Source organism: Sesamum indicum, linkage group LG2 (genome assembly GCF_000512975.1).
Source record: "Sesamum indicum cultivar Zhongzhi No. 13 linkage group LG2, S_indicum_v1.0, whole genome shotgun sequence".
Classification (NCBI taxonomy): domain Eukaryota; kingdom Viridiplantae; phylum Streptophyta; class Magnoliopsida; order Lamiales; family Pedaliaceae; genus Sesamum; species Sesamum indicum.
In genome coordinates, this window is record NC_026146.1 from 795453 (window position 1) to 808168 (window position 12716).

At 38.4% G+C, this 12716-nt stretch overlaps 4 protein-coding genes across 6 annotated transcripts in view; 1 reads left to right on the forward strand and 3 right to left on the reverse strand.

Moving 5' to 3' along the window:
* On the reverse strand, positions 978-4919 carry LOC105175877 (stromal 70 kDa heat shock-related protein, chloroplastic). Its single transcript, XM_011098512.2, has 8 exons — positions 4213-4919; positions 3496-3748; positions 3120-3199; positions 2900-3042; positions 2721-2819; positions 2363-2552; positions 1810-2208; positions 978-1674 (listed from the first exon to the last, which is right to left on the reverse strand). The coding sequence occupies exons 1-8, from the start codon at positions 4732-4734 to the stop codon at positions 1276-1278; spliced, it is 2085 nt and encodes a 694-aa protein (XP_011096814.1). The 5' UTR covers positions 4735-4919; the 3' UTR covers positions 978-1275.
* Positions 6225-7803, forward strand: LOC105175885. The gene is made up of 4 exons (XM_011098523.2): positions 6225-6942; positions 7077-7129; positions 7226-7393; positions 7476-7803. Exons 1-4 carry the CDS (start codon positions 6517-6519, stop codon positions 7696-7698), a joined length of 870 nt encoding a protein of 289 aa, XP_011096825.1. The 5' UTR covers positions 6225-6516; the 3' UTR covers positions 7699-7803.
* LOC105175893 (putative F-box/FBD/LRR-repeat protein At1g78760) lies at positions 7896-10555 on the reverse strand. 2 transcript variants are annotated; one of them, XM_011098544.2, is made up of 4 exons: positions 9230-10555; positions 8886-8990; positions 8269-8415; positions 7896-8187 (listed from the first exon to the last, which is right to left on the reverse strand). In XM_011098544.2, exons 1-4 carry the CDS (start codon positions 10244-10246, stop codon positions 8167-8169), a joined length of 1290 nt encoding a protein of 429 aa, XP_011096846.1. In that variant the 5' UTR covers positions 10247-10555; the 3' UTR covers positions 7896-8166. The 2 variants fall into 2 exon arrangements, with proteins under 2 accessions (XP_011096846.1, XP_011096837.1); XM_011098535.2 differs by having other exon boundaries at positions 8886-9059; positions 9230-10553.
* Positions 11134-12716, reverse strand: part of LOC105175916 (putative CCA tRNA nucleotidyltransferase 2) — a 5774-nt gene continuing 4191 nt past the window's right edge. For both annotated transcript variants that reach the window (XM_020699206.1, XM_011098566.2), the window contains 5 exons: positions 12576-12638; positions 12346-12490; positions 12013-12180; positions 11659-11756; positions 11134-11563 (listed from right to left, as the gene is read on the reverse strand). In XM_020699206.1, coding sequence (XP_020554865.1) covers positions 11459-11563; positions 11659-11756; positions 12013-12180; positions 12346-12490; positions 12576-12638 — 579 coding nt within the window. In that variant the 3' untranslated portion in view covers positions 11134-11458. The remainder of the gene's footprint in view (positions 11564-11658; positions 11757-12012; positions 12181-12345; positions 12491-12575; positions 12639-12716) is intronic.

Here is a 12716-nt window from a genome sequence, read left to right on the forward strand (position 1 = left end):
GGCACCATGTCTTTCCCCCCAAATCTGGGCATCACCAGTTCTTTCATTATTGACTCAGGTTCCTCTCTAGTTTTCCAAGAATTTCCATCTCTTCTACCTCCGCTAGAGAAGATCTGCTCACCATTTTCCACAACCAGAATGAATGGATATTCAAGAATTAAAAAAGCTAGCACGACGAGATCCAAATCTGTGGATTTTTCTGATCTTTCTTTCTCACATCATACACTAAGCTTCTGCACCAACTCCAAGTTTAAATCCAGGGAACCAGAGCCATACCTCGGCAAAGCGTTAAAGATACATAATCCAATCCCAGAGAACGAACAAGAGGAGGATGCTGGGGAGGTTTTAGGAGTCATCCTTGGTCGCAAACATTCCGTTTCTTCTGCCACTTCTGATCAAAAGGTGGTGGCGGAGCAAGAAAGCTCGTCATCTTTTCAGACTGTTGTGAAGAGGTCATTCTCAATCAGAAGATCGGCTTCAGTCTCTGAAGGATATTCAAGAATTCATCACCAGTCGGATTTAACTGCAAAAGATGATGATCAGCCTGGGACAGTGTCTACTTCTCAGAACAGACACGTGAAGAAGAAAGGCAAGTTCCTTAAGGCTTGTAGGCGCTTATTTCGTCTGTAAATTTATCCCAGCAATCGGCATTCATGCTGGTGTTACAGCTTACTTGTACTAGAATGAATTAAAGATCTGCTTGTGCTGTATGAAATTCTTATATGTCTTCCTAAGTACATCTTTCGGCTTCTGTTTTCCTTAAATTCCAGCTTGAATATAGTGCTCAATCCAATCAATGCAAGACATGGACAATAATTAACGGGGAAAAGAACAATAACTAGAGCTTTGGAGTGCTGCTGAAGAGAATAAAGAAACTCTCCTACGATATAGTTTCGCTGCAGTATCATTACAAATGAGATCAGTGCAATGCACAATGTAAAGACTCCTGCTGACAATTGCTTAAGAAAGATCACATGGACACAGCCAAATAAAAGATTCTATTAACAGAACTAGATACATCATCCGAGTTGCCTATATGATCTCAGCAAGAGAATCATCTCCAACTAACCTTCCTAGTTACAACTTCATTTTTCAGGCAGGATAACAAGATGTTCCAAAAAAACTCTCGGCTCCAATTAGTGATCTATCAGGGTACAGCCGCCCCACTCGATTATCATGGAAGAATAAACATAAGCATCATAGTGGTAATATAACTGATTGATCAATCATAAAAAAGCCATCATATAATACAATTCCACTGACGTAATTACACATTCAGTTGCTTTCGCTGAAGTCGGCATCGATAACTTCTCCATCTCCATCGGATGATTTACCAGTTGAACCAGAATCGCTGGTAGCACCACCCGCATGCTCAGCACCAGCAGCTCCTGGCTGGCTGTACAAAGATTGCCCCATTTGCATGACTTCTTGATTAAGTTCTGTCATTGCGTCCTTGATGGCCTGAGTCGATCCACCGGAAATAGAATCTTTCAGTTCCTTTAATTTACTTTCCACTTTGTCTTTTACAGCAGCAGGGATTTTGTCTCCCAGCTCTTTCAATTGCTTTTCAGTCTGATACATGACAGACTCTGCTTGATTCTTGGTGTCAATGGCTTCTCTCTTTTCCTTGTCCTCCTTAGCATATCTTTCAGCATCTTTAACCATTCTATCGACCTGATTGAGCAAAGTGGATCAGTAAATTTGTAGAACAGGTAAATAATCAATTGAACAACTTTAAACTGTAAAAGTAAATGTGATAATAGGTTATTGGGGTCCCATTAGATCCAAACACACTCATTGACAACATACCTCATCTTTGGGCAACGTGCTGGCACCAGTTATAGTGATATCCTGCTTCTTTCCAGTTCCCTTGTCAATAGCTGTGACAGAAAGGATACCATTTGCATCTATGTCGAATTTGACTTCTATCTGGGGTACACCACGCGGAGCAGGAGGGATCCCATCCAAACGGAAACTTCCTAAAGATTTGTTGTCTTTCACAAATTCGCGCTCCCCTTGCAACACATTGATCTCGACGCTTGTTTGTCCATCTGCTGCAGTGGAGAACACCTCCGACTTAGAAGTTGGCAGAGTTGTATTCCTTGGAATGATTTTTGTCATTACGCCACCCAAAGTTTCCAAGCCAAGCGATAATGGCGTAACGTCCAAGAGCACAATATCACTCACATCACCAGATAAAACACCAGCCTGAAACAAAGATAATAATTCATCACCTACAATCAGGCTAATTAAACAAACAGAGAAAAATAATGTGAACACAGAATAAAGCATACACAATATTCCTCCATAGTAAGCAATGAGGACATCAGCGATTAAGTTTAAACAACCTAAGAAGTCATACCTGAACTGCAGCCCCCAGTGCCACAACTTCATCTGGATTTACTGTAACATTAGGATCTTTCCCAGTCATCTTCCTGACAAGTTCTTGGACAGCAGGGATTCTAGTTGACCCACCAACCAGAATTACTTCATCTATGTCCTTGATGGAAAGATTTGCATCTCTCAAGGCATTTTCAACAGGAGTTTTGAGCCTGCAAAGACGAACGCCAGCAAAGATGCCTCAGTGCTTAAGATGACTTACAGATCAGGAAAAAAATATCATGCAAGAATATGGTAACTTTTTCTTAATCCTATCTTATTAGTTATTCAAAAATGATAAATAAAGAACCTCAGGGTTGGGTTCGGAATTACAAATGTACCTGTCTAGTAAGTCAGAGCATAAATCTTCAAATTTAGCCCTTGTTAATGTAGTGTCAATATGTTTTGGACCATCTGCAGTAGCAGTGATAAAAGGTAAACTGCGAAACAAAAATATCAGTCAATAATTAGCAAAAACATAAGATCCTCCCATAGTTGAAATGGGCAAGGATAAACATACCTTATATTAGTTTGAGTTAAAGATGACAATTCTATCTTTGCCTTCTCAGCAGTTTCAGTAAGCCGTTGGAGAGCCTGCTTGTCCTTGAGAAGATCAATACCCTCTTCTTTCCTGAAGGTGTCAGCAAGCCAATCGACAATCCTCTGTTGCATGAATGTAAATACGATCATCACTACGGTCATAGGCACCACGTAATAATCGGTCGTGTTAAATTTCATACCTTGTCAAAATCATCACCTCCCAGATGTGTGTCCCCTGAGGTAGAAAGCACCTCAAAAACTCCATCTCCAACCTCAAGAACTGCATCCATTAGGTGACAACAGGATATTGATTAGTGAAAAGGCAGAGGAAACATCCTTACGAATTGCACAAGTATTAACCTTGTAGAAAACAGGACGAAACAAGACCAGAGCTTAAAACCTCCTAACATGAATTGCACCAGTATATCTATGCACAACGAAAGAATAACAGAAAAACAGACTCATACATGTCTTGCACTCACATTTAATCGACAAAACTGGACAAGCATCACCCAGAAATAGCCGTTAAAAGCTTTGTGACACAACATAACAAAACAATTCGTAAATCATATATACCTGAAACGTCAAATGTACCACCTCCGAGGTCAAAAACTAGAATGGTTTCATTATTTTTCTTCTCGAACCCATAAGCCAAAGAAGCAGCAGTAGGTTCATTAATAATACGGAGGACGTCCAATCCAGCTATACGACCGGCATCTTTTGTTGCAGTTCTTTGGGAGTCATTAAAATAGGCTGGTACAGTAATAACTGCTTTAGCGACCTTATCATTCAAAAACTTTGAGGCATCATCCACAAGCTTTCTTAAGACCTGAAACAAAGAAAAAAGAGTGTTCTGCATCAGATTGTCATTAAAATCAAGAAGCAGTTTTTGTTGCACAAAGTTGTCACATTTTTGGTTCTGTTGCACAAAATAGAAAAACACAAAACTGTCTTACTATTATTCTCATGAATCAGAGGAAACCAAAATATGAACTTAGAAGCAAATACCACCAAGATTGCATCTTTCGCTCTAAGTCTGCTGTAAAATTATAATTAAATCCATATACATATGGACAACAGTCTCACATAGAACCGTAGCATCACATACCAAAAAGTCAAAGACAACAGTCCATCACGATGACATCCAACCATTACTATCTACAAGAGCCCATCAAGAAATCGTGCCCGGAATCACCAAAGACGCACTAAAACTCAATCATCTCAAGCTACAGAAAAATACATAAAAGAAAAAAACTAGAACTCGATAATTCAAAGATCAAGAAAAATACACACCTGAGCAGAAATCTCCTCGGGTGCAAACAATTTTCCAGTAGCGGGACACTCCAGTTTCACATTCCCATTCTCATCCTTCACCACCTTATACGAAACCTGCTTAGACTCATCATCAACCTCATTCATCTTCCTCCCAATAAACCTCTTCACCGAGAAAAACGTGTTTTCAGGATTCACCACCGCCTGTCTCTTGGCAATCTGCCCAACAAGCCTGTCACCTGTCTTTGTATACGCCACCACAGACGGCGTCGTACGTTGCCCCTCAGCATTAGTTATGATAGTCGGCTGGCCACCTTCCATCGCCGCCACGGCGGAGTTGGTGGTGCCCAAGTCAATTCCCACCACCTTTTCACTTACCACTCTAAACGGCTTGTGTTGCTTATGCCTCAAACTCCCATGATCATTGCTTTTTCTTCTGTAAAGTGAAATGAACGGCGTTTTCTTGATCGTTTTCAGGCCCAGAAACGGGGTTTTGTTTCCCGTTTGGGGAAATGGACAGTGGAGCTGCGCTGCAGTAGCCATGATGATGATGATCGTATACTATGATCGTTTCTTCGAGAAGGCTTTGCTGGGGGAGAAGAGTGGGAGAAAGGGTTTATAAGAGCAAAAGGTTTAGGTGAAGCGGACAGAGACGTGTTGAATTCTAGAGAAGTCTGGAGTTGACAGTGGAAAGAACTGTATGATGTGGGGAAGAGATTTTCGGCCGTTTTAAGGAAGGTCGAGGAGGTTCTGGTACAAGAAAGCAAAATCCACTACTATTTCTATGTTATTATATTTTGGCCCCCCATTTTACAACTTTACTATCACCAATATTTTAGATTTTGGATTGCTCATGCTGTACTATACTAAACTCAATGTTAAAAATTCAATGGTTTGAATTATATGTTAACCATTGACTCTAAATTTATATTAAGAAAAATTTGTAATTTTAATGATATAATTATGAGTGATTCGAATCGAAGTACTCAATAACCTAGCGATGATTTAATGGCCTTTTAAAGTATGGATCGACTTAATTAGCTTGTTTTTTACAATATGATGTTGGACATCATACATAATATTAGGCTTGTTAAGATAGCCCTTAACTAAAACTTTTGATATTTAAGTTAGTTTGAGCTAGAGGTTATAAGAATCACACAATTTGATAGTTACAATGCATATTAGGGACTCCAATATATTTACATAAGCTTATATGTCAGACCCCAAGGCCACAAGTTATTTAAATAGCTATCCAATGGGTTGGAGATTAATAATTGATAATTTCGATCATTGGGTTAGACGAATTAAGTGCGATTCAACATGTTCAAAAAGATACAAACCCCTTAAAGTGTTCTAAAATTTCGATATTATTTTAAGGCAAATCCATCCTTTGAAGCCTATTACTTTATTTCCCCTATCAATGGGATGGCAATAATAACGTATCAATTTATTTTAATAACTTTAAAAGTTTCACCAATTGAGAAAAAAATAATTAGAGTTGGCTGAAATTACATAGTAAAATTATAGAAGTGACTGCTGAGAATATAAATTGTGTATTGTTACACTAAAGAAGATTATATCAGGGATTGACTTCTATTAAAGATCGAGTAGCATTTCTCCTAAGCATATCCTTTATTTGATGATGATATTCAATTATCACAAGAATTGCGCAGTTTATATAACAAAAGAAACAAAGAAAAAAAAAAGCATCATCCCATCTCAAGAATTATACAATTGTTAATAAAGATCATAGCAGGCCAAAGGCCCAACTCAATATGCGCTGCTAACCCAAACAGAGCTGCCCAATTCCTACAACAAGCTGGGACCACCATCAAGAACAGTTCTCAAGAATGACTCGTGTTAATGATTTGTGGTGCCACGTAAGACTACACAAATTCTATGGCTGGAAAAATGTTATGAGGTGGGCTCAGCCACTCCTATTACAATCTTATCCTTCTCAAACTGTTTAATTTGTTTCTGTGGAGAAAAGAAGTCTTGCACTGATTTTGGACCTCATTCCACTTATGATGCAATATTGCTACTTCTCCTCTTCACAAGTATAAGTGAAATGAATGGCTCTCAATTTTGATATGATTTACATTGTCAAAAATAGAGGTAAACTCCATGAAATAATGAGTGGCATGTGAACTTAACCTATGTAACTCCAAAATAAACACTAAAAATCGCGATCGTCGTGTTTGCTACAACATATCATGCTCCAACTGTACAAACTTCTTTCTGTAAGAGAAAGAGTGAAAATTAGAGTAGCATAGTCCTTCACATGCTTCATCAAACACTGTTTCTTGATAAGTCCTGACTGGAGTAATGGCTGGTTTGCATTGCAACCATTCCATTGTTGTTGAAAGGTCAGAAAAAGAATCGTATTGGAGATGTAAAGGTGTAAAGGACTATTATGTTAATTCTACTTCCACCAGTTGGAAAATCCCATGTTGTAATGTGAGTTTCTTCAGTCAAACAACAAGGTTGAAGAGGGGTAGAAGGCTTGTCCACTGCTGCAGTTCTTCTTCGACATCAACATCTGCTGATGAGCATGTTGCCATGAAGATCGAGCAGAGTGGAACATACGAAGATAAGAAACTGCAGTTGGGTTATCTTGTTAGAGATATGAACTGGCAAGTAAGGAGGATGGTTGAGATGGAGGATGAGATGAGGAAAGTAGCCGATGTTCAAGCTGAGGCATTCCATGAGCCTGTGTTTCTGTTCAATGATTTATTCTTCGAGTTCTTTAAGGTTATCGATTAATTTTTCTTGTCATTTTGTTACTTCATTCTTTCTTTATTTCAGTTATATCAGATGTCTGTGTAATAACATAAAATCCATATCAGGGTTGTTCTTAATGATTGGTGATTTCATGGATCATACAGGCTGAAGTGCTTTCAGGACTTCTTTACAGACTAAGGAACTCACCTCCAGACAGGTAAAGAAAACCAGAAATCTTGATAAAGATCAATATAAGTTACAGTATCATCGTCTGAAAGAATAGTTAGCTGATCAGTAATTAGTGTATAAACAGGTATGCCTGTTTGGTAGCAGAGCCCGGAACTGATCCTCAGGAATCACAGAAAGAGGTTGTAGGAGTAGTTGATGTTACAATTCTGAGGGAAGATTCTGTTCTTCAGCATCTCCCAGGGGCAGAAGAGTATCTCTACGTGTCCGGAATAGCCGTTTTGAACAAATTCAGGTTCTACCCCACCAGGATTGTTTTACAATTGTTCGCTTAAAAATCTGTAATTTGAAGGATGTCTTTGTAATATGATTTGCAGGAGGCAGAAGGTGGCCACCACACTGCTAAAGGCCTGTGATATACTCTCAGCCATATGGGGTTTTGAATATCTTGTTCTTAGAGCTTATGAAGATGATTATGGTGCTCGAAAACTGTATTCAAGCGCTGGATACAGAGTCGTTTCAGGCGATCATCCGTGGACAACTACCTGGATTGGACGAAGGAGACGGGTTCTTATGGTCAAACGATCAAACATACAATGATACATCGATGGCATTTGTGAAGCATCATGTTCTGATTGATCTGAATCATCCCTATCTTAGCTCTTCGTCCAGTTTGCTATTTCTTTTGTTTTTTTTTCATCCGCAGGCCAACCTGCCCCCATGTTTCTAACTACTAGAATCAGTACTCTACCCGTATATCATTGTCATCAAATACATTTTAGAATAAAACATGTATGTGCATTTCAGAAAATCTGCTCTAATAAGTCAGGATCTCAAAATCAGTCCAACTGCAAAGAAGAAAATATTTACAAGATAATCATTAAGTTTGCATCAGTCTCAAACTGGGATGTGGATTACAAATGGACGACATATCAGTAGCCAGCATTTGGCACTGCTACTGGATAATCTCTCCCAAGCCATGCGATTCTTCCTATGCATTCATCAAAGACAAATCCGCATACAACCTTGTACACTAAAACCTTGCTCATCTCATGACACCTTGACTCCTCATTCTTGGTCAGATGATGCCTGAAGGAAAAGAATGAATATTTATGTTAGTAACTAAAATCCACTGCTGACTTTTCCTCAATCCCCTCGAATGAAATATACCTTTGGTATTTCAACACTTAGAAATTCTGCAGCAGGAGAGCTTTCTAAGAAAAAGTGGATGACATTTGCTGGTATTGCAATATGCGTCGCATCCTTGTGCTTAGATTTGCAGTTTGCAGACTCAGGTAAGAGTTTCTGTTTCTGTTCCTGTAAATAAACAGGTGTTAAAACCATTTAAAAGACCTCTGTAATTATCCTACTGCTTTGTCTATCAGTTATGCGTGCTTTTTCATCAGAATTGGAGTGGATGAGACGAATTTAGCTCCTGATAGTAATCGCACCTATATCCTTTGACTTGAAGTTTGGAGCAATTTACTTTTCAAAAGAGCATTAGCAACCAAACATTCCAACATCAGAAATCTTAGTGATGAACAAGCTTGGGGCTGAGAAATTCATAATAAACTTCAGTACAATATTGGGGAAATTGTGGAATCGCAGACTATGAGGATTGCATGAAATTATTTTCTTATTTAAAAGATTCCAACAATATATAATCAAAATGAAATTCTTGCATGCATGACCAAGACAAATAAAACTATAAAAACTTGTCGGAGAGTTGTCGCGCAGATTTTGTCATTCAGAAGTAAATAAAAAAAATGAAAAGAATCGCATAATACCTTGGAACCATCCAATACCAGAACATCAGTGCCAATCCTCTCCAGTAAGCGCATAACAGTCTCGATCCGCATAGTCTTCTCCCTATATTTATCCTCAGTGGTGAACTTTAGAAACCTCAAATTCTCAAAAATAGTCAGTGCGCAAACTTGCAAATCAGGAAGGACAGACAAAATCTAAGACATCAGAAATACAGATGAGTCAGCACTCTGCATCACTATACTTTGTCTGTGAAGTTCAGTAGTTCAACCAGATAAAAAGATGGAAACAACAAGAATAAAGCATTTCTAATTTTTCAATCTCCTTATTCGCGTGATGAGCTTTCAAGATCAAGTTTCTAAAATACCTCAATTGTCTTCAATGATAGGGAGAGGAATTTCACATTGCAGATATCTCGAAGCACACTCAAAAAACGCTCCGAAGTTCTTAGCTTTCTTTCACTTGCGTCTACCCCAAAGCATGATGTGGGATAGCACAAGTCAATACAAGCTTCATCCAAACACGGCAAGGCCTCCTTGAAATTCACTCTAGCAAGATGACCTTGGAACTTAAAAGAAGCAAGTCTAGGAGCACTCACATTGATCATATGCTCATCATAGCATTTCCAAGGACTCCTCCAATACTTTATCTCCAAATTCTTAAGGTTCAAGCAATTCACATCCAAAATCTTGAGGCTATTCCCCGGCTTAATACAGCATTTGCTCAAAACCAAAATTTCAAGACTCGAGCACCCTGAAAACACTTGCCCATTGAAATTCTTATTCGAGAACTGAAAATTCTTGAGACGCAAAACTTTTAAGTTGGGCAAAGCAACTGACTTTGGCAACTCGATACAGTAACTAGTAGCATTATGCAGATGCAAGGTTATCAATGAGGAGGAAGTAAGCAACAACTTGGGCAATGTAAGTGGCTTCCGTTTGACAAAACCTCGAATTCTGAGATGCTGAACCTTGTGTTGTGCTGCGTAATTTACGCAATTCTCGGTGAATTCCAAGCCCACATCCTTGTGCAACGAAAGCCGAAACATGGTCAGATTACTGTGCTCCCTGCGTCGCAAGACATGGTTAACATATGACTCGAAAGAAGCAACACTAGAGTTCTTGACTTGGGAGAAGACATAGCCGTCATATGAGTCAAGACTTCGGGTGCAAAATTCAGACAGCTTGAAATCAAGACATGGTGAAAAAGTCCATAGAAGTCTGTAGCGCTTGGACAGGACTGACGTTCTAATGGCCGATTTGGTGTCAAGAAAAGACAGTACATGAGTCAGAATGCTGTCTGGTAAGCAACTGAGCTTGTCAAGATCGCATCTTTCTTCTTTTCTTTCTTGATTCCTCTTTAACTTCTTGCTCTTTGACTCCATATCTGATCTGGGTTTTTTCACTTAGAAGTTCAAAAGGCGAGATTGGGCAATTCGATCAAGAATTCCGAATTGGGGTTATTAAACAAGAATCCACAAGCAAAACACTGAAAATCGGCCAATCTTGGTGGCTCAGAAAATCTTGATGGGTGTGGGGACGTGGGTTACGAGATCGAAGAAGACATGGAAAACAACTGAGTTGTATGGGAATTCATAGGGAGAGAATTCCAACAGGGGAGCTTTTGCCTTTCCTTACGAGAGAAGAGAAGAGAAGAGTGGCAGCACACCTCACTGCCCATTTTATTTAATTATTACATTCATTTTGCTCTCGTACTTATTCTTCCCACGCTTCTTGGGTTTTGTGTGGCACCTTTATCTTGGTCAAGTGCGATTTATAAATTAAATTTTAATTAATAAATATGTGTTAGAAACAAAATATTCATGTATATATATATAATTGTTTGTTTTTCACTTTTCAAGAAAGCCTCAACTCTATTTTAAAGAGTTTCTTACATATTTTGCTGTGAAGTATTGAAGATCACGAAATATCATATAAATCAAGGAAAAAATGCAAGCAACCTCCTTGTGATATCGTAAATGAGCAAATTACCCCATTGTGAAAAAATAAATAACGATTTACCTCCCTATATTTTTTAAAATACAACTATTTATAAGGAGGTAGATTGCTTCATTTTAAAAAGTATAGGGAGATAAATTGCTATATTTTTTTCATATGGGATAATGTGCTTATTTTTAATATCACATGGGCATAAATTACTATTCACCCTATAAATTAATAAGTCCCTAAATCTTATTCTTTTGCTATTTCAGGCCTTTCGTTTTTGTTTTATAAGTACATTTTGTTAAATCAAAACATCGACGTATATAAAAATCTGAAACACATTCAAATTGAACTATATCATCAACTTTAATCCATGGATATAGAATTCACAACATAAAGATACTGAAGATAGTGACACGTTCTTCCCGTCTAGTCGATGCATGATTCCTCATCTGTCTTAGCTCTAACCTCTTAAGATCCTGTAATCTAGGCAACTTCTGTACATTAAAGTCCGAAATCTCCATACTCAAAACCACTGTACTGCCTCCAAGTGGTTTGCTCTGTTACATGATCATAAGCTAATGGCAGCAATAGCTTAAGTCCAATTCATTCAATGTATGTTATTTAACACTAAAACAAAGCTCGCAGTTGAGTTACTCTGTCCTGGCGCGCTTGGATTGAGTTTGCCTCATCCACTCGATGCATCCGTCTGCTGATCCAGAGGGATGTGCAAGCTGCCATTCGAGCAGTTTTTGTTGCTGTAGAGAAAAGAAAGATGAAAATCCATCACTTTGCAATTTGCATGTTAAGGATAGTTTGTGCTAGTTTCAAGTGGTGGAGCAGATAGGCATACCCATTCTTTGACGATGGGCCCTCCTGACTTTAGCTGCAACATGCTCATGATATCTTTGCCGTTCACTAGTGGCTTCAACTCCCAGACTTTCTCCAACCCTGCATCACAAGTTAAGAGAAGAACCATCAATATCATTTGCCAGTCAATCCTCGGGAGCTGCATCAGCAAAATGGAAGTATGCAATGAGTTTGAGGGACTGCTTATCGAAGCTAAATGCAAATTTCATTCTGTACGGTTACAAATAATACTAAAAAACTCCAAAAATTTGGGTGAAGGCAGATCATCCATCTATTTCAGATGTGATGACAGTAAGTTGAGCATGATGATGAGCATATCACAGGATAACACAAGTACCCATTTCCATAATTGTGTTCTCAACCCTGTGAAATAATTCTCTTCTCTCCTTCAGATCCGTGTCCTCGTTTGATAGATTTGTACTGGAACCTATATCATCAGGGTACAAGAGCAAAGAAAGCAACAGTGATGCACGCCAAAATTCTTTGATTTCTCGAAGAAGCAACCCTATGCATGAAAATAAGTGGTTAAAAGATATATATAAAACAAATAACTGAAAAGACCCAATTCAATACAACTGTATAATATTCAACAGGTTATCATAGTAGAGAGTTGCAAATTTACAGAGAAATCGGTACAATGAACATGTTAGGGGGAGAATGATCGTTTTCCCAGCCAATACTCTGAGTTTCGAAGCAACAGGGACATCAATAGTTTCCTTTTTCCAATCAACTTCAAGAAATTGTAAATTTTCATTAGAGAGGATTGAAGGAATCAAGGATAAAAATTTTCCTGCTGCAAGATGCATGCTCATAACCTGCAATAAGATGATAATTCAGCATGAAATATATATTTAATTATTTACATATAGACAGCGGCAAACTTTAAACTACACATCTTACTGTTTCTGCATCACTAGACTTCAACTTGAGAGAAGAGCGAAAGACATAGCTTGCAACTGGAATCTGTTAAAAATGCAAAATCATAGTAAGTGAGATGGGCGACAAACCAACAAGACTCTTCACATACATTTTAGTTGATAT